This window comes from Choristoneura fumiferana, chromosome 6 (assembly GCF_025370935.1).
Source record: "Choristoneura fumiferana chromosome 6, NRCan_CFum_1, whole genome shotgun sequence".
Classification (NCBI taxonomy): Eukaryota; Metazoa; Arthropoda; class Insecta; order Lepidoptera; family Tortricidae; genus Choristoneura; species Choristoneura fumiferana.
In genome coordinates this window covers 9334480-9361141 of record NC_133477.1, presented here as the reverse complement: position 1 = coordinate 9361141, position 26662 = coordinate 9334480, and the positions used below count along the sequence as shown (strand labels likewise).

Sequence of the window (26662 nt, the reverse complement as noted above, 5' to 3'; positions counted from 1 at the left end):
AGCTGTATGTCGCTCGAATGTCGCTGTGTGTATCTAACTCAGTTACGTGTTAGACTGATGTCGTTCACGATTCAATAATATTAGACATGTTATTTTCAAAATTAAAGAACGGTTTCGAATTATTTCCAATTGTTACTTTATTTTGGATTATGCTTTATTTTGTAACAGCATCTGTCTACAGTTATAATACAGGACAAAGTAAAAACCTATGGCACTTAAATAATCTAAAATTACCGACTAAACATTATAAGTTAAGACATAGTTTTAAGTACCTTGTTTGATTCTTCATTCAACCATTTTAATCTGTGTAATTATTTGAATGCAGTTTATCTTCCTGTATTCTGTTGAGCATATATCAACTAGTTAACTAATAATCTAATGTTTAACATTAACTAATTTTATTATATAAATAATCTTGCTCATTTATATAAAATTCAAACGTACCGACCTAAAAATGATATATATCACAATTAAGAACTTATATTTATATAATAATCAAACAGTTTTGTTCATTTACAAAAATAATCTTAACACCATCATGACCATAGTGCAGCATGGCATAAAAAACAATCTCCGAAGATTCAAAACATTTTTTTACCTACGCTGTGAAAACAGTTTACATTTATATAAATAGTTGATATGAATAGTTTTGTCAAAATTTGTTTATGTAGCGCTTCGTAATTTTTTGTGTTGTATTTAAAATTAAAATAATAGTTGTACTGGCACTGTTTTGTTAAATTGATCTAATTATTTCTGTATTTTAGACGCGTTTCAATATTTAACTTAAACATACTGTAACACATTAAAACTAGAACACATTAAAAAACCAGAAAAGAAATGATGGAGCTGAGAATCGAAATCGGGTCCTTATCACTCCAGGATTACCCTATTAGCCCTACACCCCCTTCAAGATAATTTCATGGCAAAATTTCTCAATTTAATTTAAGACATTTTATTATTTTCAATTCATTCTAGTTACATTACATTTAAGTAAAAATCATTGCCAACGGGTAAACCGTTATTTAAAATATATAAAAATGAAAATTTCATTTTGTGAACATCGACAGTGGTGTTCAATATAGTTTAACTTTTAATTAACAATTTAAATCCTATTTATTACCCGACTGCGAAGAAGGAGGGTTATTTTAGTGAAATTATTTACAGCACCTTAAATAGGTGATTCACTCTTGACTACGACAGGCACGCAATACCTAGGCCAACCGATGAAGTGAAGTTGACATCATCATTTCATTAGGCATTTTCTGTCCATCCACACGAATATATCGAATTAATTAATCCGTAAATATACATAATATTAACAATTCATTTTAGTTTGACTAAAATGTCTCCGTCTTGATAATGGGGTAGTTTCCTAAACAATGTAATTAAACTGTCAGTTCGACATCTATAATATTATAAAAGTGAACCGCCAGAATGGGACAAAAAACGAGACAGAGCAGGATGGCGCTCTACAACACCATTTTGACACGTTTCTCCCAAACAAAGCATTATTTCTTTCGAAGTTTAAAGCAAATCGATTCTTTGACCTTGGAGATCGCATAAAACTTGAGAAAATATGATATTGGGTGTGTACATTTTGTATATTAAACAAAATAATATCACAAGTTCGAATTTCAAGCCAAAAACGAGCGATCTATTATCTATGCCAGTGTTGCCATTCAGGGAAAAAGGCATCTATTCATTATACTGCATTGCAGCCTGTAAAGCTCTTTACCCATTCATTGCCGCGCGCCAGATTCCGCTGGGCTTAAAGTCATAAAATTTGGTATGTAGATAGCTGGATGTCTAAAATAACACATAGGCTACTTTTATTCCAATATTCCCACAGGATAGTTGTTCTTAACACAAAACCTCAAAATGAAGATTACGGTATAAATTTAGGGATTTCCCACAGGAATTTTCACACCGTAAAATCCCGGAATTTCAATTGTAACTACCAGATCGAATAGTTTACGCGTGCGAAGCCGCGGGTAAACTCTTGTCAGAAAATATTGGACACACATTTTTTTCGTATGTCAATTAAACAGAGAAATATGAAGATATAGCCAATGAGGGCTAACAGACAGGCGAAATATTGATAGATGGCGTTAGTATCGTGAGGCTTTTTTGACGTTACGGTCTTACTTGCAATGGGATGTACTCTGTGCAATGGGGAATGGATGAAAATTTTAGAAACGCTTGAAACTTTTCTTGTCGATAGGAATAACCTTACTAATTAACGAAAAAAAATATCAGTTAGTAGAATAAATGACGGAGTTCTGGTAACAAACATAAAAAAGACCGAATTGATAACCTCCTCCATTTTTTGAAGTCGGTTAAAAATACAATGATCCTATGTACTAAAACGATGTCGCTTCAGCCTGCTTGCTCTTCTCCTTATCAACGGTAGCTGTGCTGAGCTGGCCATGTGTCCAATCGTCCGGGTACCCGTATTGCCTTACATCGTCCCACCACTGCTGCTTGCCGTCTGCCCAGATGCAGTACACCACATTGGTACCGACTAGCACAGCGAAGCAGACCCAGAATGCTACGCGCCATTCTCCTAGCGTTGACTGAAACAATATTTAATTAATGATTACTTACACACTTGTGTTAAAGAGTAAAGTCATAGTCAAAGTCAAAATATCTTTATTCAAATTAAGCTATAACAACCACTTATGAATGACAAAACAAAACTACCACCCGTTCGGAAAAACCTCTGTTGAGAAAAATCCGGCAAGAAACTCAACGAGGTATACTTTTAACAAACTTTTTAATAAACTTCCCTGCCTGTGGCTAAATGCGGTAGCAGACGATACCCTAAAACAATAGTTCCTTGAAACATAACATGCACCTTGTGAGAACTCTTATTTTGTGGCCTACACAATGATGGTCTAAATTTGACGCTATTTTAGTAAAAAAAACCGGCCAAGAGCGTGTCAGAGACGTCCGAAATAGGGTTCCGTAGCCATCACGAAAAAATTAAGTAATATTTTTCTAAGGATTTCGTATTTTATACGGAATCTTCCATAGTTTAGGTATATTTTATATTTACTCTTAAACTACTAATAATTCTCACACAAACTACCACCCTGATTTTTTTCAAATTTTGCCACCCACCGGGTTAGATTTTATAGGGGGGGGGGACGCTCAATTTTAATGAAAATTTGCACTTTAAAGTTGAATATTTCGTAAACAAATCACTGAATCGAAAAATCGTCTTAGCAAACCCCTAATGGTTTTAAAAGACTATCCAAATATACCCCACACTATAGGGTTGGTTGAGAAAAAGAAACACCCCCACTTTACGTCTATGGGAGGTACCCTAAAAAAATTTTGTTTTTTCATTGTACCATTTTCTCCGCATAGTTAACATAATAATATATACCCGTGCAAAATTACAGCTTTCTAGCATTGATAGTCCCTGAGCAAAGCCGCGGACGGACGGACAGACAGAACATTTTGGCTCCGGAACTCTAAAAACCGACCAAGTGCGTCTCAGATTTTACACATTTATGATTTCGTACTAAATAAGCTGTCCGAATGGCTGTTCTGTGTGTTGAGCGCGAAATAAAGTTGGTTATGTTGTAATCGTTTTTTTTTAACTAATTATAGATATATTGGTATTAATTAAACTTTATCACCAGTCATACGTCAATAGGAAATAAAAAAATTGTTTGGTACACAATTTAGCAGATATATTATTTTTTTACCACTTTTTTACTTAACTACCTACATATAAAGTCAAAAACTGAAAGCCAATGACTGTCTGACCTATGCTATCATAAAGACGATTTTATAACAAAATCTATCAAAAATTCAGTCTTAAATATATTTAAATTAAAATTGATCGAACCAATTCAAATTAAAGCAAACGGAGTTGTTTACTTGGTACGTACCTACTTTAATTTCCGTCTGAGCAGGACTTTTGTTGATATCAAAGAAGGCAACTTCAAAACGCTTTTAAGCGAAGTGTCGATTAAGATAAAGTAAACAAGTTGTAACTTCGGCATTAACCCACTTTGACGCCATTTTAAGGATCTGGCATTGAGTTTTGGAGTTGAGATCGTCTATTAATAAAAGGTTTGTTATAATGCCGAAAATTTTGCTCGTAATAATCAAGTTTCGACTTTTCACTTTGTTCTTCGAAACTTGGAGATTGAACGTCATAAAAACGCTGACGATGATAAATTAATTGAATTGGAAACTTCACTTTTATGGGAAAAGTATAAAAATAAAATAGGCTATTTTGTACACTCACATTTGGTGTTAACAATCCTATTAGGTATGGTGTGATGATGCCAGAAATTGTTGAGGTTCCGTTGATCATTGCAGTCAGTGAACCGGCGTAGTTAGGGGCTAGATCCAGTGCATTGACCTAAAGAAAACAACGGATAATCTTATCAATTAATAATTAATCTTAGATTATAACATTTCTTTGCGTCAGGCATAGTTGAAAAAAAAATTAGAAGATATTTTTCATAGGTGAGTGCGTTTACGACGGTTACAAAGATGGAATCTAGTCGGACCGTTCTTGACTTATAAACATAATATGTTTAGTTTTATCATTTTCCAAATTAAAACCTAATTATTCCAATACAGCCTTTACAATTTTAGAAAGAGAAATTTCATGAACGGTACATGACTATAGTTTATTTAAACGGAGTTCATAACGTCATACTTCGAATAGGTAACGCATCGCTTAATCATAATGGTATTAGAACAATAGAAGTATTCTACTAGACGCACCAATAATCTCCATGATTTCATTTTTTTTATATTTTTAAAAACCTCCATTATATGATGGATTATTGGAATAAAACTTCCATTCTAAGGTATTATAAAAATACCTTTAAACATAATTTTTCGTGTCAAAATACGACGGATATCACTAAAAAGTTATCATTATCTCTTTTAGTGGTTTTAACTACTAGCATAATTATTAAAAGTCATATTTTATTCAGCCACCAAAGACGTTGTGCACAGGCAACACGCCAAAATTCATCTGGAACAGACGCGTACGCCTGATGATGATGATGATTTTATTTACCACCGATACCTTGAAATTTTCAGAAATTTTTAAATGGTCACTTCTAGTTCTAGAACACTATACTTAGGTTAATTTAGGTTTGTTATATTACAATTGTAAACAAATAATGGATTCAGAGAAAAAAAGGATGCTGACAACAATACACTAGGTATTGTAAAGATTACATTATGACTTTATTATGCGAGCCGATATGATCCCCCTCTTTTAGTCATTAAATACCTGAATTCGTAGTTAATAACTTCTGAAATTGTTACTCTATTGGAACTAAGCATTGAAATATCACCTTCATTCCGCTATAGAAACCTCCCATTAGCGCCATGGAAGCTATAAAATATCCCACAGCTGCCATGCGATCGCAGCCGGCGTAAGACGCCAATATGATACAAATAGCCGGACCAGTAGCAGCTGAAAACAATAAAAATGTTAATATCGAGATATGCTTGCATTGGAGCGTTCTCTTGGCTGTTGTCGGAGAAATAAGAGGGAAGAAATGTGGAGTTTTTGTAGTTTGTGTGGGTTCAGGAGATAGAAAACTTGTTAATAAGATATGAGACGTAATGCTTTTAACATTTATTGTTGAAGAAAATAACGTTTAAGCGCTATTTCTATTTATTTTACTGAGACTAAAGTTGGCTTATGTTTATCGAGACATAAAAATAAATAGGTAATATTTTTTCCTTAAACAAGTACCTGTTAACTTAATAGGATTGCTAATGCGACAAGGGCAGTCATATCGTTACGGCAGTGATTATTCTCACACTACCACCACGACCACATTAAAATTATTTTTGTTTGTATTTGTACTTTGTGTCTGACTATATTGCAATGCTGTGTGTTTTTTTTGGATACATTTAAATTTTCCGTGAATAATATGCAATTACGAATGAAAAATAAAAATAAAAGTTTAATTCTACATAGATTTCAACAATATTAGAAATAAGGGTACTTATAATTAAGTATCCTCGTGTCGAATAAAGCAGTATTTTTTTACATTTAAGTAAGTATTTCAGTTATTTACTTAAACATGCAAGACACTTAAAAATATCTTAACCTCGTACGGAAATTTACTTAACCATACATATTTTTTTATGAGGATCATTACAGCGTACTCTGAAGCTTATTTGGTATACAAAATATCCCAAGGGTCCGATAGACCGTTAAAGCGACAAGGTTGCTTACAAGATGCCGCCGTGCGATTACCATTCGCCGTATTTTGCTGTATCTAAAACCCTTTGGGACGAGCGGGACGCAATACCATTAAGGTCGGAGACAGTTTATTGCCACTTAAATGTGATGTTTGATAATATACGTACTTCGAATAACGAACCAATTTCGTAAAGGATATTTTAAAGCAGTAGCGTTCAAAATTTGGTTGTTTTTGGAAATAAAATTAAAATAGAAAACCAATTTAAAACACTTGGAAGGTAACTGCTTTGAAAAATGGTTGTAGGTACTTGGAAAAATTACTGTAGTTAAAACAGACATTCACCGATTCGCACAAAATAACAACAAAACGCGTTCGTTGTAAGTCGCGCGTTCACTGACATTTTAAGTTAAAAATATTTCCAGACCAGTTGGAAGTACTGAAAGTTTCTATAATTAAAATAAATTCTGGTTAGTCTCACCTATTGTAGTATGAATAATCCTTCCCATCTTGATCGAATGCCATTTCCTCCTCACACAAAGATCGCATGCCCATCCAAAGACGAACGAACTCATCCACATAGCGAGATAGGGGATGGCGGTAAGTGTGCCGGTCGCCGCTATGTTGAACTTAAGTACGTCTGTCATGTACTTCGGAAGGTCTGTGACCATTGTGTAGTATCCCCAGTCATGGCCGACCTAAAAATAAAATATATTTAATGTTAATTTATGTAGTAAGCAAGAAAGCAGGCAAAATTTGGCCAAAAGAAGGCTTTTGCCTAGCAGAGGGACATACCACAAGCTAAATAAATTAAATTTAGTAAAGAAGTCACTTCGGGTAATTAAAGTTTATTGCTTGTCATACTAATTGAAATCAGTCCTGAATCAAATCTTCTTAAAACGCTTTTATATTAGTAATACCGCAAAATCGTGCTTCCTTTTTCCTTGTTTCACAAAGCATGATCTAAATTAGCTAAAACATTAACGCTTCAGTTTACCCCTGCTTTAATTTATGTTTTTGTTATCATAAATAATAGATGCATTTGATGTCGTCTCTGTTTATTTCGTTCGATTAAATAGAGGCACATCATAAAATAACAGGAGTTTAGTGAAACAGGTCATTAATATGTTAAACTTCTAAAAACATAACGTCTCACCGCTGCAAACAGTAAAGCCCATACTGGAACTGATCGAACGACGGCCTTCCACGGCACTGGGTCTCGAACACTCATTGTATCTGCACTCGTCACATTTTCATTTAAATACTTCAGTTCTTCTTCTGATATGTAAGGGTGGGTGTTGGGAGTACTGTAGCATAGGAGACTCTGGAAAACAAAAAAGTATCATGAAATTTCAGCTTTTACGACGAAGTTTGTTTACCTATAGACCTACACGATTATTGGTATGGTTTGATACTACACGCTACGAATAAACACCTAATAAGTCAGGAATTGTAACTGCGCTATAAGTATGCGCGTCATTTAATTTTGACTGACATTTATTTTGCAAGTTTAGTGAGCTCACGTCAAATTTTCGCATTTTTGATTGTGAACAGCTCTAAATAATATCATGCCAATGTGTGTTATAAAGTGGTGCAGGAACAATGCAAAATTAAAATGTCTACTGATCACTTTCCACAAATAAGTACCTAAACGTAAAAATAGATTTATATTTAAAAATGTTCAAATACATTATCAGTTGGAGATGATCAGTATCTACGCAAAATCAAGTCTATGGTCTATGGCTCACATAATGTTAATGACAGTTCCCTCACCCCTCTTCATACTTTCTTCTTTCTTGTATAGCCCAAACAATAGTTAAAAACAGTCTTTATATTTTTCTGACAGCTAAACTCAAATAAAAATTAGTGAAAGTTTTTCGTTGATTTTTGTTTTTTTTTACGATTTTTAGGGGCTGTTTCATCATCCATTGATTAGTGTTAACTGACGGTTAAATGTGATGCCGTCTCTATTTGTTTTGTTCGAATAGACGAAGACGGCATCACATTTAACCGTCAATTAACACTAATCAATGGATGGTGAAACAGCCCCTTGTGTGAATAATATAAGATACAATAGTTTAATGTCAACTGCTCATCACCTTTAACAAAAGATTGCTTTTCCGATGCAGAGACGTTAATTATTCAAAAGTCCTGGTGCTTCACCATCCATTCCATTTCACCAGATGCATTATTACGAGGAGCATAAATTGCTTAGCAAGTGTGTTAAAGTAATTGAAATTAAACTCGTGAAATACTTGTTATTGAGTAGTACCCTGTGGTCTTTACTTGTCTTTATCATTAGTTCCACTTCACCAAAATATGATGATGTTCAAGAGCAAATGCACGAGTTACTACCTACTAAATATATCCAAATTACCATAGGTGTCCCTACAATATTTGAAGAGTTCCCTCAATTTCCTTAGGATCCAATTCCTGATTTAGTGCCTATGGGACCCAATTAGAGGTATTCCTATACAAACGATTTTTTTAAAATTGATTCATAAATAATGGAGTTTTGAGGTAACAACCAAAAAAATACAACTGAATTGCTAAACTACTCCTTTTCCTTTAAGTCGCTTAAAAAAACAAGCTGTCATTATCAATATATGACACGTCATTGAAACGTTAGATTGAAACGTTAAATAAGTGATCGTAATTTGTGCATCTGACATTGCATCACGCGTGCCATTCAATCACTGCATTCTTTCTGAATTTTAACCAATCAACAAGCACGTCTATTTGCAACCTCCAAATTGATTTGTATTTGAATCATAAGTCGTTTTGGTTCTAGGTATGGACACTTTTTGTGTGGAATTTGTTCTGAGTTACGCTTCCTGACTTATTATTTATTCGTAGACTGCACGCGATGATTAAACAAGTTCGAGATAAAATCCAATGACAAGGCCACAGAACATATTATGAAGACAGAAAATAGATTATTTTTGAGATGGTCAGGCGTTTAAAAAAAAACGATTAAGGATAACCTACTAAAACTTATAAAGAAACGAAAAAACGTGTGGACTCTGACTTTATAACTAGATTAATAATACGAGTATTTAATTTACAGAATTTAACGCATTCACTGCCACCTCACTTGACTTGACTGACCAAAGGTGCCACCGACGCACATGTGCGTTCAAATGTATGAATAATTATGACAGCGGCACTAGGGGAAAGTTCCAAAAACGCATATATGCGTCGGTGGCAGTGAATGCGTTAAAAGACATGTTTTCTTTCTTATAACAGAAGAAGAACGTTTAGTTATTTATTTTTAAAAGTATTATACAGCACGGTACCTACTGGCTATCAGGCCAGTGCTAATTTAGGATTGGCTCTATAAAAAAAAACTATACTCACTGACAGCGGGACAGACTCAAAATCATCTCAAAATAAACAAATCTGGTTTTATAATCTTTCAATCACAATTCTGTTAACTTTAAATACGAGTATGTTCATTTTAAAAGCTTTTAGAGTTTACTACTTCAACTTAGTAAAAATGAAAAAAAAAATATGCTACGGTTTCATTGTAACTGATAATTCGTTTTGTTCAGTTAATTGGTGATATTCTATCCGTAACTCTCAATAAAGGGTATAGCCGTGTTTAAATAAATAATAATAAATAAATAAATATCACGGGACAATTCACACCAATCCCACCTAGTCCCAAAGTAAGCTTGGCAAAGCTTGTGTTATGGGTACTAAGCAACGGATAAATATAATTATATAGATAGATCCATACTTAAATACATATTAAACACCCAAGACCCGAGAACAAACATTCGTGTTTTTCATACAAATATCTGCCCCGACGCAATGAAAATTGTTCAGAGCAATGCGTAGTATCGCGCTTAAAGGGTATAGCCGTGTTTCTATGGAACATTGGCCCCAAAAGCCAAATTGATTGCCGTTTTGCTGATTTATAAGCCCAGATGTAAGATGCTATTTCATAAAAAAAAACATCGAAAATGGTGCAGGTTTTTAAGAAAAAAAAAATGTTTTATTTTTTTTATCTAAACTACAGAACCGTCTTTTTTGTAACTTACACACATTATGTGAGTTATAAAGATGCATTATTTAAAAAAAAATGAATTTCCAAATATCCTTATAAGTAGTGAAATTTTCACTTTAAAGTTTTCAATATTTTTAATTTTTATTTCCGTGATATTTTGAAAAAAAATTATGTTATAGAATAATAGTTTCTACATAATATAATGAAAATTGGTGGGTATCCCTATCACGGAAATAAATAAAAAAAATTGAAAACTTGTTAGTGAAAACTTTACTATTTATAAGGATATTTGGGAATCCATTTTTTTAAATGCATCTTTATAACTTACATAATGTGTGTAAGTTACAAAAAAACGGTTCTGTAGTTTAGATAAAAAAAAAACATTTTCTTTTTTTTTTTCTCAAAAACCTGCAGCATTTCCGATGTTTTTTTTAATGAAATAGCATCTTACACCTGGGTTTATAAATCAGCAAAACGGCAATCGATTTGGCTTCTGGGGCCAATGCCCTATAGAAACACGGCTATACATAGAAATACGGCTATACTACGCATTGCTCTGAACAATTTTCATATTTTACACGCCTATTTGTATCGAACGTTTACTTTTGTTATTACAATCGCAAATATTTTCAAAATACTGCTTCAGGCGATCTGTCGATGCAGATGTTCTTGTTTTGAATTCTATATTAATGAGATGAGAGACTGTTAATTTACGAAACACGGAGCGTCAGCTTGACAATGTTGTTAAAATTTGCATAATAATAGTGTGTTATTCACTCAACATTATTTACACTGAATAATGAACTTATAAAATTTGAATTTTTTTCAATCCTTCAAATTCTTTATCTCTTTCTCGCTTTCTATCTCTCTCTCTCTCTCTCTCACTGATGTAGCTAAAAATGTATTATTTTTGAGCGTATTATCCGCCCGCAAGAGGTTATTGTTAAGAGGTTCGTCTATCTTTAAGTTTTCCTTTCCTGTTTAGGTTAGCTTGAAAAGATCCCTTTTAGGGATAAGTTCGCCTTTGTACTCTTTTGTTTTGTTATTTTCTTTTTGTATTTTGTTTGTGTTTTATGTACAATAAAGTATTTACATACATACATACATATTGTTGTTACAGTTTCTTCTGATAATTATCCTATAAAATATCTTAAGTTGTACAAGCTAGTTTGATTTCTTTCCAAGCTATATTATGACGTTGTATAAGTATACCTCTACAATTTTTATCGTTTACTATCCAAGCACATACAAGGGACTACGTGACGTCTCGTTCCGGACCAAATTACTCTTTTAATATCAGACGTGAAGACGTGTGTTCAATTGTGTATATCATATCACGTCATCACGCCTTTTATTATCATAAAACCGGCCGGGCCGGCCGGCGGGCGGGGGGGCCGGGGGGGGGGGGATGCGGCCTATAGTGGGGGATATATATATATATATATATATATATATTTTTTTTTTGATGCATGTCAATTGTAGTGTAGTATGGGTGCAGTGGCAGCGCGGGGGTATCGGGCCGCCGGGTGTTGTTCGTTTTTCATTTATGCTTTCAACATTAGCACCCATCGATTGACAACGGGGTTGTATTAAAGGGGTGTACTGAAAATCAGCGCTGTGTCAGTCAGGGCAGCCTATGGAACCCTAACTCACAGCATACGCTGAGTACATCCCTTTTGCCACAGCAAATGTTAGTGTTTAAGTCTAGTTTTTTTATATTAATGAAGTCTTCGTTGTACTATGTGTTGTGGCAATAAATGACATCTTATCTTTTCTTATCTTATCTTAAAAATAAACCACCTCGTGATTTGCTTAAAAACAAAAGCAATATTAAAAAAGATTTTCGAGCCTATCTGCAACATACGAAAATATTTCATTTTGCCTTCGAACGAACGAGATTGTAATTTTTTTTATAAATAAAGAGGGCTAACGAGCGTGCTGGTTACCTAATGGACCTGGTTCATACAATCGCAACCCGTGGGGTATCAAAGGTACGTTGCGTGGGGTATCATAGACGGACATGGTTATACCATATGTTGCACTCAACTGCTCCCCTCTTTAATCATCATCATCATCATCATAGACCTCCAGTGGCTTCGGTTGGAATCGGTTTGCATCCGCCGCGAACCCGCGGCTTTTACCGGGTCATCCGTCCATCTCATTGGTGGACTTCATTTATTGTGGTAACCTGGTGTCTGCCGGGCATCCTTAGTACCCTTTGCCCCGCCGTTACCGCCACCACTGCCATAGTCAGGTCTAGGGGGGCTGCCGGGGACTAGAGTCTTTAATAGTGAGATAAAAATAAGTGCGTACCCAAGCCAAAAACCACAGGATCCCGAAGCACCCAAAGAAGTAGAACACGTTTGCCCAGTCCCCATCTCCTGCCATGAGGAAACCAGACATGAAGGCGCCAAAGATGTTACCAATCTGAGCCCCGCCGAAGACCAGGGCACCTTGTCGTGAGCGCTCATCCGGCGGCACCCACCGCGCCAGCACTATCATGAGAGCTGGCATCGTGGGACCCTGAAAATAAATGGGACATAGAATTAAGTGCTTATCTCAGTCATGCACTGATTTCTTTCTCTTTCCTTAACGGACGGATGTTTTAAGAATAAATTCCTATATTATTTATGGTTTTAAAACGTTAACTCATCTTAATCTAAAAAGCGTTTTTTTTTCTCACAGTAGTAAAATAGAAGAGACATTTTTTTAAGCTACTTTTTACTCCATGTACTTTGCTTTCATAGCTATCTAAGCGTACAATAACAGGCATTTATCTAAAAATCCATGAACATCTAATTTTGAAAAATGTAATGTTGTGTTTGATTACGAAGCCAACTCTTGCCAGTTATTAAAATAGATAAAACCGCAACATGACAAGATTATTACATAAAATCCTTACTAATACTAAAATGTGAAAGCAAGTCTGTCTGTTGCCACTTCACGCTTAAACCACTTAACCAATTTAAATGAAATTTGGTATGGAGGTAGTTCGAGTGTTTGGCAAGGACATACAATAATTCTTATCTCGATTTTTTTTTAATTTCCTGCGGAATAGCAATAGTCGAATTTTTTCGTAATTAAATACGACACAAACGAAGACTACTCGTACTCCAGGAATAATGAATGCAGCTATTAACTAACCACATTAAATCAATCATTCATTAATACAAGTACTTACTTCACCCATACCTTGCAGCACACGAAGAATGAATAGCCAAGTAGCTCCGCCAGCCTTCACGACGATAGGCGTTAAGAGTGTGAATACGGCTGTGCTCAGGAGGCCGATTCCCAATGTCCATTTGCCTCCATATCTCTCGGCTAAGTATCCTCCGGGGATGTGCGTAATGGCATAGCCGTAGTAAAAACCACTAAGTATCAGCCCTTGAGTAGACTCCGACCACTCAAACATTGCGTGCTAAAAAAGAAATGACCATCAACACCCTTTTACCGACGGTTTCGACATGGTTTTTCATTTTAAGGTTATGAACACTTTTTTTTAAGGAAATAAAAGTACCCCATAATTTTATTTACATAGTTATGCATTAAAGCTACATTGTGTTTTTGTTGTTAACTCTTACATTTATGATGCTCTATAACGGCAAGACATGTTATTTAAATGTCAGTTTTGTCCTTATTTATTGACTACTAATAAGTATAACTAATTGACATCACACTAAGTACTTCCTGTTACACGATTACTATAGCAGCATCCGGTTCTCCTCGCAAATCCAAAACGGTTTGAAAAATATCATCGCATTTATTTAGTGATCAAACACTATCATTTGTCAAACAACTAAGTACGCATTCACATTAATAGCGGTATAAAACCTTCTCAACAAATATAACACTGATAATATTAATCTCAACAATATAACTGATTTACTTTTGGCATTGTATTTTTATAACTTTTCCATGACTAACAGAACATGCTCTGAAACAAATACTAACTGCGAATGAAACAAAAATTCTCTTACAACCTTCGACTTGAATTTATGCATACTCTAAAAGCGAAAACTTTGAGCGTCTAATATAGTTTCAAAGGGCCAAAGTCAAGATCAATACTGGAGATTACGGCTAAGTCTGTAATGCCGAGACCGTAAAGGGATTGTACCCTTGGCAGGCCACTAAATCTTAGCCAGACGAATAAATTCAGACACAGCAAACGGATTGATGTTGAATTACATGCTTAAAATTTTGTTTCCTTGACTTGTATTTGAAGACTTGGTTGAAGATAAAACTAATTGCATAAGCTTTAGGTTCTATACATAAATTGCTAACTTTTATCACGCGATAATTTACAGATATTACGCCATTTCAAGTTAATTAATTGAAATTTACTAATCCATTTTTATAGCTTCACAAAAAAATCAAGTTAGAACTACTTGATTGCACTAGCTAACTATAATAAAAGCGCTTGCGACAAACTATAAAGATGAATCAATTTTTATTTAAAAATCTATTCAATGTAATAAAATAAATTAATGAAAGACAGGTACATAATAACTCTATTACTTTTAGATATCTAAATCTATCTGCGGCTAGGCATAAGATACTGTAAGTTATGTGGTATTGACATCATTACAATAAACACGATCGCCTTGTATAAACTCGTATGTACTTCCTTTTGCTAACTTACAATATAGACTTTTCTTTTATTCCGCATGGAAACAAACCGTAACGCAATACTTTAACTACGTTTAGCATGCATACCACAAAATTATTTTGGAAAACGACGTACCTACGTATAATGGAAAGGAAATAGTTGTTAGGATTAGAGACATCGGTTCACTAACATGACTCTAGTAAATTTCAGTTACGACTAGATAGATAAGAAAGAGTGTTCAATTGCATTTTTGAAACCACCCTTTAATAATTAAAAATACTTAATGCTTCTCAACGTTTAGTTTGTAAAAATTGTGAACCAAAAACTTTTTTTTTATTCATTTACGAATTGTAATCAAGATATTTATTTAAAGAATATTATTTATTAAAATAATATAAAAATATGCAACAAAAATGAAATAAACATAGTACACCAAGTTTATATCAGTTTTGCTGCATATTTTACTGATATGACAGACATGCTTTCTATTGATTTCAGTTGAAATAGTAAAAGTAGGTTCTTTTTTTTCTAGTGCCGAATGCTTGGCATTTAAACCGAATTTCAGCCGAATGCAGAAGATCGGCTCAAGCTGCCGAAATTCGGTTAAACCGAATGTAAAACAAATTTCGGCCCTTACCTATTAGGAATTATATTTGAGATCGGTTACTCACTGGCTTTGTGCTAACGGTGCCATTAGCAATGATTTCACTGTCATCCGGGCAGGCATTTGGATCATAGTGTGCGCTGCCGCCACTACTGTCCTTGACCATCTGTGTGACAGCAAGGTTGAGGCACACTCGCATCGTGTACGCATTGCAGACGGCAAACAGGCCCATGATGCCCAGGACGTACCGCTGGGGAATTAGGAACACTAAGCAGAAAAATCAAACGATGTAATTTATTTTCCGTGGAATGTTTACAAAATAAAACGCTCTTGGATACGCATTGTCTTTGTGCTCTTGGCAAGTAAAAACAAAAGACTTTTTTGTACTTTTTTATGCGACCATTATGATATGGCGATGTATCGTCCACCTTGTAAACAGTGATTTTGTGGTGTGCTAAAAGAACACGGTTACTAGTGGACCTATTCCAATAACATCTCATTAAAAGTTGTTCATTTTTGAAGAAGCAAATTTTATAAATATTCAACCAATAAGTAACATGTATTATTTCTGTTGAAAATATCCCCAGAGAATTTCAGTCATATTAGATTGAGCAAAATAATTGTCAATTTCAGCGATTTCAGGTCCATTTTCAGAATCATACTACGTAGATGCATAGAAACTCATGTCATGAAAAAAAGGGTCGGTATTTCCATGTTGGTATTATCCGGATCGGTAAAGAGTGTCACCTGTCAAAACAACCGAGTCAAAGACACATAATTTCTTTTTTTTTATTTACTTGTTCTTGGCTATGGAACAACCCGTAACCAACCGGACTATCGTAATTTGGTGGTAAAGAAAACTCTTTTTTTTGCTGATTCATGCTACTTAAAAATCTAATATTTTTTTCTGTTAATCAGGAAGGTTATTCATATCAATAAAAAAGTTTCAAGCGTTTCTAAAATTTTCATCCATTCCCCATTATGAGAACTTAACGAGATATTTCGTCATATATATGTTAAATCTCTTGCTGTAAATCCATGTACTTACGTTTGGATAGTATACGGCGCCATCTTGGTATCATTTCACCGCTGGTATTCTTCTAACTGTGATACTGAAATACATAAAAATTTATTAAAAAAACATTTTTTTACTGGCTTTACCTAGTTTTTCTATCTGTCATTGGATATACATACACAATTCCGTATTATACCAGTCTACAAAAGTAGAAGACAATGTCAACTTCACTGTATGGCATCATACTATAAACTACCTACCTAAAATAACAGTTTGTACTTATTATCAAAAAAAAATCATTGACCGAGATATTTAAACAGCTGTTATTTTTAATTTTACGTCTCTTATATACTCGTATATTTCTCTGTATGCTTCAAATCTTGTAGGTTCATTTATTTTACTAGCCTGCTACCCTCTACGGCGTACTTACAATTCGTTTATAGCTATCCTGCGGGAACTATGCAATTTTCTGGAATATAAACTATCCTATGTCCTTCCCTTCATCAAAATCGGTTCAGTGATTTAGACGTGATGAAGTAACAAACAAACAGACTAACAAACTTTCGCATTTATAATATTATTAGTGGGAAGTGGGATTGTTAAGCCAGCTCCTTTAAATAATTTGTTTTAGTTTAAAGTTTAGGCACCAAATTCGTCTTTAGTACAAAACCGATTTTTGGGTTGAAAAATCATAATGTATTCAATAAAATTATAAAATGGGTCAAGTGTGTGTCTGACTACTTGCACTCAAGGGTTCCGTATGCCGCAAATATTCTACATCAAGTTTTAATGTACTATCACGGTACTCTAGTTTATCTTTTAAGCTCCTTATAATTTTGAGTTAACGGTCTCAAGAATGATTTTTGATGGTTTCTGTTTAACATTCTGATATTTGAAATTTAGAACTTGTAAAATCCATTTTCATACTACGCAAAACAAAAGTCTTTTTTTTTTCAAACAGCTCATTACGTTTTCGGTAAGGTAAACGTATCAGTGCTCGACACGCTAATGCCCAATAGCAGACGCCCTACTGTCATCTCTATTGCTAATGACATAAGATTAAAGATGCCAACTATTAGGACAGCGACGAGCACTCGTACGTTTATCTTACATCAACCTAAGTATAGGTAGAGTCATTCACGATGACGCGTGCCGTGGTTCTTATTACAATGTCATTCATGGCTAATTTTGACAAAATCACGCGTCTTCGTGGATGGCACTAGGTATAACTACTACTATACTGTGTTATAAATAAGTTTTGTTTCCATCTAACTACATATTAATTAAAAGTACTATTGCAACACTAAGCTACCTTGGAAGGCATTTATCAACAGAATTATCCCGTCAAGTGTTTTCACCTACATAATTGCACACGGTGACTTATCGCACACATTTTCCTTTAATAATTGTAAATTGTTTTAATAATGTGAGAGTTACTTTCACAGTACAATAATGTTAAATCTACACTTTGAATCGAGGTAGTTGAGTTCAAAACTGTACGCTGAGACTCTAACAGCCTTGGTACATGTATCGCTTACCAGGAATCGAGTTAATACAGCAAATCAGAAATTGTTGCGACTTTTTTTTTTATTCGACTGGATTGAAAATGCATATATAGTATATTACCGTATTTTATTCATTACTAGCGGAGCCGACATTAAATTATGATAACATACTGACAGCAGCGCCACCTACCGGGTCTAATTGTGTTTTCAAACGATCCAGGAACCCATTGAAATATACATACAAAATTTCAGCCAAATCGGTCCAGCTGTTTAGGAGTTAGGTGACAAAAACATGTACAGAAGAATTATATTATTAAAGATTATATACCTATGTTAGTATACAACTGAACTAGGTACCTAATTTGCGACCCGAGAAACAAGAAACGTTACACAATATTTTTTTGCAATAAACGTTTTGTTTTCACCAAAATTGCGTCATACGTATTCCATAACATTTCGATGCAACTCCAATCGAATCTTTATAAGGTACTTCAAGAGTTATTGTCAGAAAGTAGTCGACCTTAAGCAGAGCGGACGGTTTGTGCCGACGCCTTGCCGATTGCTTCACCTATGCGGATTTGAGACGAAGCTTGGTTTTCAAAAAATATATGCATCTATTTTTTACTTTGACTGTTAAGTAGGTATAAGCAATTAAACAGTGTAGTAGTAGACAAAACCAGCTAGCCAGTTTTAATCATAAAAGTAAAACTGGGGAACCAATAATAATAGAAATAAAAATGACTGTAATCGTTTGGATCTCCTTCGAGAATTTGTTACTTTATTGCCTCTCCTGCTATCAATATGAGCGCATTATATTGAGCTTTCATGGAATTAACTAAATTGCGGTACTTGCAAGTGAACCTTTTTTATTTAAGCAGAATGTAGGTATTGCTTTAAGAATTAAAATGAGCAGTGTTTCGTTTCAGACTTAGCCGGGATATAACTAAATATAAGTATTATTTTTTCTAATAATGAAATACCTAGGTTTTTTAAACATTTGAAACTGACATAATTATGGTATACAATATTTGAAAATGGCGTCGCGTCGGTGAAAACAAATTTGCTATCCATAACTTTGCATTAATCCTTATCCAAATAAATCATTTCATATCTATGAATATTTCAATTAAATGTCTTATAGTGTGCAGCAGGTATGTACATTTACTACTCTGAATACAGCTGGATATTTTAAAGTGTTAAGCGTTAATAAATGTATTACCGACACAGGTATTGTCCATAAGTTTTAATACAGAGATGTCACTATCCCATTAAACATTTACCAAGTAGAAACCAACAGTTTTTGTAAGAGGAAAAATATGCTATGTGGACGTCGTAAATATAAACACTAGGTGATACCGTTTGTACGTTAACCGGTTACTCATTTAATATTCTTGCCAATGCCATTCTCTTATGTTTTCTATTGTCTTCAAGAATCAGTTCTTGACAATCAGTTCGTAATAACAATTTGTGCTAGTTGATTATCAGCAGGTTATCAACTAGCAGAAATAATTTTAATAATGATACTTATTGTATCTTATGTAAGTTTCCATTTCATACGGTTTGCTGATGACATCGCAGCTTTAGCAGAAAATTCCGCACAACTGGAACAACTTATAACAGAAATGGACAACGTATTCAGACAATTTGGACTTAAAATTAATATTAAAAAAACAAAAACTATGATAACATCAAAGCATAGCCAAGTCATAGATCAAATAAATATAGGAAATTCTACCATTGAGCAGGTCAATAGTTTTAGATATTTAGGCAGCGTGATTACCTGTGACTCCAGATGCACCACGGATGTGAAAACAAGAATAGCCATGGCTAAGAAAGCATTCAATGATGAAAAACACATTTTTAAAGGCAAAATCTCAAGGACCATTCGGAAAAGATTTATTAAGACCTACATCTGGAGTATAGCATTATATGGGAGCGAGACTTGGACATTGACTGAGCGGGACCGAGACAGATTGAGTGCGTTTGAGATGTGGTGCTGGCGGAGAATGGAGGGGATTAGCTGGACTGAAAGGAGAACTAATGAGGAGGTTTTAGAGTTGGTGGAAGAGGAAAGGCGGCTGTTGAGGACGATTGAAAATAGGAGAGGGAATATGCTGGGGCATCTGATACGACATGACAGCTACATAAAAACTATTTTGGAAGGGCGAATAGAAGGCAGGCGAGGCAGGGGAAGGCCTAGACGGTCATTTATAGATCAGGCCAAGGAAAAAGTCAATGTCATATCTTATCAGGAGCTGAAAACGCTGGCAGAGAACCGAAAAGAGTGGCGATTACTCCACCGACAAGAGCTAAGCTCTTAAATTAATTATGATGATGATGATGATGATTGTATCTTATGTTTGGATAATAACTATAATCTAGACTCACATGCTCTTTGTAGCGATTTTAATTACCATGAGGAAACCTCTCTCGGAAAAGCCTCTTAACGTCTAGCATGCAAACGCATACCTAGCATGTAGGGTAGAAGTGAGATATCAAATATCAAGAAAAACTATAACGGCTAAGTTTTCTTGAGAATTATTAGTAGTTTAAGTGTAAATAGCAGCCTAAGGTATAAAATATATCTAAACTTGGAAGATTCCGTATAAAATACGAAATTCTTATAAAAATACTACTTATTTTTTCGTAATGGCTACGGAACCCTATTTTGGGCGGGTTCGACACGCTCTTGGGCGGTTTTATATTCAGTATTCGTAAACTAGTGGTAGAAAAGTGTCTGCAACAACAGACATATACTTATGAACTTAATTATAAAATAAGTTGAGTACTACATACAGGCATGTGTAGGATTAAATTTAGGGCCAAGGCAAGCATGTAAGGTCTGGGCAGATAGCAAAGGCGCTACTATCAATAATCTGTGAAATATTTTCTTCTTGTGCAATAAATAATAAGTTTATTTAAAGAAACAAATTGTTTAATAGTACGGACGTACCAATTAATAAAGCGAACATTTTCAATGGTTTTCTTCCTACATCTTATGGTAGTTAAATGTTCAATCCTAGACGAGTTAAAATGCAATGAGCACGTGTGCTATTTAATGAGCATTCCATTAGATTAGATTATCAGATGATACTTACATTTGTTTATTCCATTTGTGATCTGTTCTTATTCAATAGATGTTTTAAGGTTGGTGACGATTTGGCAGGCTGGTTTGATAAAGGAGAGGCAATCAATTTATTGCCATTTTCTCTTCATTATTGTGTGGCAAGGTACGTGTGAGACAAATATTCTTTGTTGAACACCACAAATCAATACAGTGAAATAAAAAAGAACTACAAAGGCGGTCTTGTCGATTAAAATCGATTAATTTTAAATGTCGAAAAATATAAGATCTAAATTATACTAGTGTTATCATTTTACTCAGTCGCTTAATTCACTTTCTTGACTAATGTTACTTTTAGCCCTATGTCGCACTCGATTTTTGTTGAGCAAATTTTATGGACGAAGAATCTTTTTTCGGGCGCCTCATCTTTAAGACATTATAAGAGTAACCGGTTGTCGAAGATAGAACTACCTACTTACCCATTTGCATACAGTTTTGGTATACATCAAATTGACTTAGTATTACACGACTCAGCGCGCCACGTGTCCACGTTTATCGAAGTTTCATAGTAAATACTTATAACTAATATGCTGCATAAAACAATTGCAATTCGATTTTGCGTGACATGGCGGGCCTCAGTAAACGACAGGCTTTCTCATGCTCGTAAAGTTCGTGTTTATGCTGGATCTAGGCGACATTAATAGTAGATTATTGTCGTGGCCTGCAAGTAGGCAATTGCTGGCTGAGTATGAGTATCAAACGGACGAGCTTGCGAGTCCGTTTAACTAATACGAAGCCAGCAATTGCTATTCCAGCCGAGACTAATATAAAGCTTTTCTCAAAAATGGTGAATAATTCTGAAATAGAATAAACTTTTTCTCAAAATATATTATAAAATTTAATTTTATTCCAATATTCTTCTTATGCTTTCCCGCCTTTTTTCATTAAAAATAAACTGCAGGTGTATTTTTCCACCGAAAACACCACAAGCTAATTCAGACCCAATAGAAAAAGTCCGGAGTTCCAACAAAATATCTGATACCGGCCATTAAACTTGGCTGTATACGACTTGTGCCAACATTTCCATGGCCTTTTTAACTTTAAAAAAAAATGTGACTGATTGCAGGCGCGCTAATTCATTATTGTTGAGCTAGCGCGCCTGCAATCTCTTTAACTTTTTAATTTTTCGCTGACCATAAACTATGCACTTCACCTTCTGATATGTAAAGAATAATGTCAACTTTTACGGACATTTTTGAGAAAATGAGTTTTTAGGCTCTATTGCATAAAATAAAATCTTCGTTTAAGACCAAAGTAATGAGGTCTCAACAGCCACAAACGAAAAAGTTTCTACATATTTTTTTAATCATTTTTATTTTAGTAAAAATAAAAAACAATTAAAATCAATCAAAATAAATCGATAAAAACAAAAAAGAAATAATTATAAAGAAATGCATGAAAAATAAAAGATACATACCTAGTAAGTGAAAAATTGTTTCCACTGTTGCTATTTCATTTCTTCGCAATCGAAGTGAAAAGCATAACGTAAAACTCGAGCATTAATCCCATTTTCCCCTTGACGTCTCTATCCACCCTCGCCGTGCCGGCTCGGAATGGCTTTATGAACGTCTTGGGTAAAATGACTCGTTTTATGCTCTTGTTGTACAATCTGCTATTTTTTACTACGTGAATGTGTTTAATTATTTTGTCAGCCATGACGGTCATTGTCGATACACCCGTCGAGGTCGCTAGCTATTCAATCGTAAAATTTGCTGTTCGTTAGGTACCTACTATTGAAAGCTGACTACTAAATTATTATAAAACAGATGACATTTTGGTTTAATTTCCCAGTTAGTACAGTACTAATTTACTAATATTAATAAACTAATTTAACTTTATCAATCTAATTGACTTGATTGAATGAGACGAAAAAAAGTTTAATTTTTCTTTAATATGAACGCTGAGCGGTTATCAACGTAATTCTGATAGATTATGAATACAAGAAGAATGTTTTAGAAAGCCTAAAATTTAAATATCTTCTCTTAGATCTTTTTAACATAGGGGCTACAGAAAAAGCAAGATTATTTATTGTTTTGTCACCGAACTTACATAAGTAAGCCAAATTTCAGCTAAATCGAATACCAGGGCCCAATTGCATAATAAAGTACAAGCAAATAATATCAGTGAATCTCCATACAATATCGCTAATACTATTTACTTGTAGTTTGTTATGCAATTGTGCCCAGGAAGAGGTTAGCAGTGCAAAGTGGTTTGCAAATTTTAAAACAACAACCATCCATTCGTATGTTCGAATGTTGCAAGTTAAATAAAAGTTTGTAGTGATTACACTTAATGAAATGTAGCAATGTTGTATGTGTAGTAATGTCGTAAAAAATTTACGAGGATTAAAACCTGCAACAATTACGTTATTAAAAAGATTTTTTAAATCTTATTACTAATACTAAGTACGATAAAGATAAAATCAAAATAAATTTTAATTAATTCAATAATATTCAAGCTAGTTAATAAAATTGGCACCAAACTTAATTCAACACTATCTTGTAAGTAGTTAAACCATAAAAATCTAAATATAGTAAGTAATTAATATCTGACATGAAAATATGTTAATAATGGTGACTGTGATACCAACACAACCGCTTTTATTTTTGTCCAAACATTTCCATAGACTCACGAAACTGGATTTCTTTTTTACACGATTTAAACCAGAACGCACCAGTTCAAAAATAATCAAGTGCGTGTCGAACCACGCATATAAGGGGTTCCATATTTAAATTTAAATTAAAATGGTCGCGTTTCTTCGAAAAATCATGGCGACTATGTATAAGAAGGAGAGGGACAAGCTTTGAAGATATATAAGAAGAGATTATAATTTGCACTATTCACACCAAATGTAATGTTAAGGTTCAAAAGTTGGTGGTATAAATTTTACTACCTACTCTGAGTTTAGTTCTATATGGACAAGACTAAACCATCTCTGGAAGCATTCAGTTGTTATCATTTTTGCTTCGGAACCCAAAAAATTTAAATTTTGCGATTAACGTTTCCAAACTATATATGTTTATCATCGAACTAATTAATACATTTACTAATATATATAATGTTTAAGAGTAATTTACTAGCTTAGACAGACTTAGATAGACTAGCTTTTACCCGCCGCTTCGCTCGCGCGAACCATAAACATTTCAAAGAAGCAAGCAATCGAGCAAGCATGCAAGTGAGCATGTAAGCAAGCATGCAAGCAAGCATGCAACAATTTATTACATACAATAGTAACAGAAACAGGTTATCGCGATTTAAAGTGATGTCATATTAAAATAAGCTCTACTTTCACAGTACTAGCTGATAGTTGGTTACGAATACTTGATAACACTACCTAAATGCTCAAAAAAATATCAGTAAACCTTTTATAAGCACTCCTTTTCTATTTTGATGTATTTACGAGTATTAATTTCACATCAAATTTGTAATAAGTATTAAATGGGGAGTCCGATTCTACACAGTGAAGCAGACTTGAGGGAACAGCTGCCTGAATTCTACATCACTCGTTGAAGCAATACGCCTAAATCAGCTATTGTGGATTATTCAAGGGGCACCTTCCCTCTATCGAATCGGGCTGAAACTATGCCACTCTCGACAAGTAGTGCTAGGGTCACCCTCCCTAGGCTACTCAAGCGCAATCGCAATTACAGATTACGATAAAGTCACAGATTATGTATTTCTGTTGCCGCTATAACAACAAATACTAAAAACGAATAAAATAAATATTTTAAGGGGGCTCCCATACAACAATCGTGATTTTTTTACCTAATGTCTAATGTTGTAAAGATAATGGTACGGAACCCTTTGTGCACGAGTCCGACTCACACTTGGCCGGTTTTGTTTTTAATTTTTTATACGTTTCATGTTTTTAGGATTGATATTAGCCAATATTTAATTGTTAAGATTGATATTAGTATAATCACTTATTTAAGCAGCTCTGTGACACATTATACTCGCAAAAACGAGTATAGTAGTCTAGAACTCTATTAGGTAACTGAAACTTTAACAGTTGGGACCCATTAGGTACTAAAAATGTTTGAGCTGGTCACGATTTTGAATGGATCCCGACTGTTGAAGGTTAAAGCAAGTACTTAACAGTCTAACAGAGTACCAATTCTACAAGACCATGATTGTACCTTATAGTTTTTTTTTTTTTTTCAATTAAGTCGTTGTTTTGACGGCATAAATGGTGGCCCAACATTGCTGGTCTTATGGTAATTAATGACCTAAATCTAAAATTGTAGAACGTTAACTAAATGAGATAGCGAAGGCCTAAAATTGATTAGCAAACTTAAATACTCGTACATATATTACTATAAAGGATTGAATTAAAGTCTCCAAATTTGGAACAGATATTATTATTGTCAGCTACAATTTAATTTAAATATGCTTACTCTACATTTTAACATTAAAATTAAAAAAAAATGAGACTGTAAGTAATTATGTTTGTTTGTTACGCTTTTACGCTTATTAGTAGTTAACCGATCTTAATGAAATTTTGCATGAAGAATTACTATAACCCTGGACTGAATGGGATAGCTTTTTTTGCCCGGAATATTGTTTAGTCGCAGCGGGCGCGCGATTAACGAATTCTGCTCAGATGAAGTCGCGGGCTAGATTTGCGTTTTTTTTTGTGGGCACATTTTTACTGACATGGTCACTACAAGATTTTGTTACAGTTTCCAGGTCGTCTAGTAAAAGTACAGCATGTCTAAAAAATAATTTAAAATGTCATCAAATGTTTCAGCCCATTCATGAAAGAAAGAGACCACAAAAATTGAGGCGTTTGAAACTTTCGAATAATGACCCTTGTCAATACAAATTTAAGAACTTACCTATGTCCAATAATAAAACTCCGATGTTTATCGGCACTGAGTCTAACTTTTTCCATACAATATCTTGTCAACACTTTTTAAGCCTGTTGTTAGTAACTTGCCGGCGAGTGGCTGTCAAGTGACGGGGTACTCGACTGACGTAGTTCGCTGCGCTCACGCATGCAGCAATGATTGTCGCATAGATTATTTAATCCACGTACGGTGAACTAATTGTGCCTACGCTTGTTAAACCTCTGAAACAACACTTTACGAGATAGAGCGGTGTTATTAATCAAGGTTTATCGTGACTCAGTAAATACAGACATTTAAACAATACACACAACATAACTAGTAGGTCATAAAACTCAATTGTTTTGTCAAATATGATGTACCTATAAAGTAGTAATTAGCAGCGAAGAAAATCTCACAAAATAATTGTCTGCATGTTCAGATGCATTTTATAAAAGTTTTTTTTATGATCATTACCACCCATGATTTCTGTAAAGAGCGTACAACTTTATTATGATAATTTGACTAAATGAACGCTATTTTAATTTTTACAAGCTTTTATTCAATTTCTCTCGTATTTTATTTGTTTGCTTTAAATCTTGCAAGTTAATTTTAAGTCACTGTCGGTGGTCGGATTGACTTGAAATTTGGTACACATACATGTAGGTTGAGTGACATGATGGGAGCACAGTCAATAAAAACTACAGTCAGCAAAAGAGTTTTTATATTATTATATGTATATAAACTCTTTATATAAATAAAAACTATTTTTTACCATACTT

At 34.2% G+C, this 26662-nt stretch overlaps 1 protein-coding gene across 2 annotated transcripts; it reads right to left on the bottom strand.

The window, feature by feature from the left end:
* Nucleotides 1–112: 112 nt before the first annotated feature.
* LOC141428985 (putative inorganic phosphate cotransporter) lies at nucleotides 113–26015 on the bottom strand. Of its 2 annotated transcripts, none has more exons than XM_074089105.1 (10): nucleotides 25893–26015; nucleotides 16462–16525; nucleotides 15481–15680; nucleotides 13385–13621; nucleotides 12517–12726; nucleotides 7351–7518; nucleotides 6676–6892; nucleotides 5334–5455; nucleotides 4262–4378; nucleotides 113–2573 (listed from the first exon to the last, which is right to left on the bottom strand). In XM_074089105.1, exons 2-10 carry the CDS (start codon nucleotides 16493–16495, stop codon nucleotides 2361–2363), a joined length of 1518 nt encoding a protein of 505 aa, XP_073945206.1. In that variant the 5' UTR covers nucleotides 16496–16525; nucleotides 25893–26015; the 3' UTR covers nucleotides 113–2360. The 2 variants fall into 2 exon arrangements, with proteins under 2 accessions (XP_073945206.1, XP_073945207.1); XM_074089106.1 differs by having other exon boundaries at nucleotides 15481–15663.
* Nucleotides 26016–26662: the final 647 nt, after the last annotated feature.

Bases quoted from the DNA above. Each gene is read 5' to 3' on its own strand.
- LOC141428985 (XM_074089105.1), bottom strand. From the start codon at position 16,495: ATGATACCAAGATGGCGCCGTATACTATCCAAAC. The intron at 12,727-13,384 runs GTAAGTACTTGT...ATTTATTTTCAG, and splicing joins TGCTGCAAGGTATGGGTGAA to GGTCCCACGATGCCAGCTCT. The intron at 6,893-7,350 runs GTGAGACGTTAT...TTTTATTTTTAG, and splicing joins GGGCTTTACTGTTTGCAGCG to GTCGGCCATGACTGGGGATA.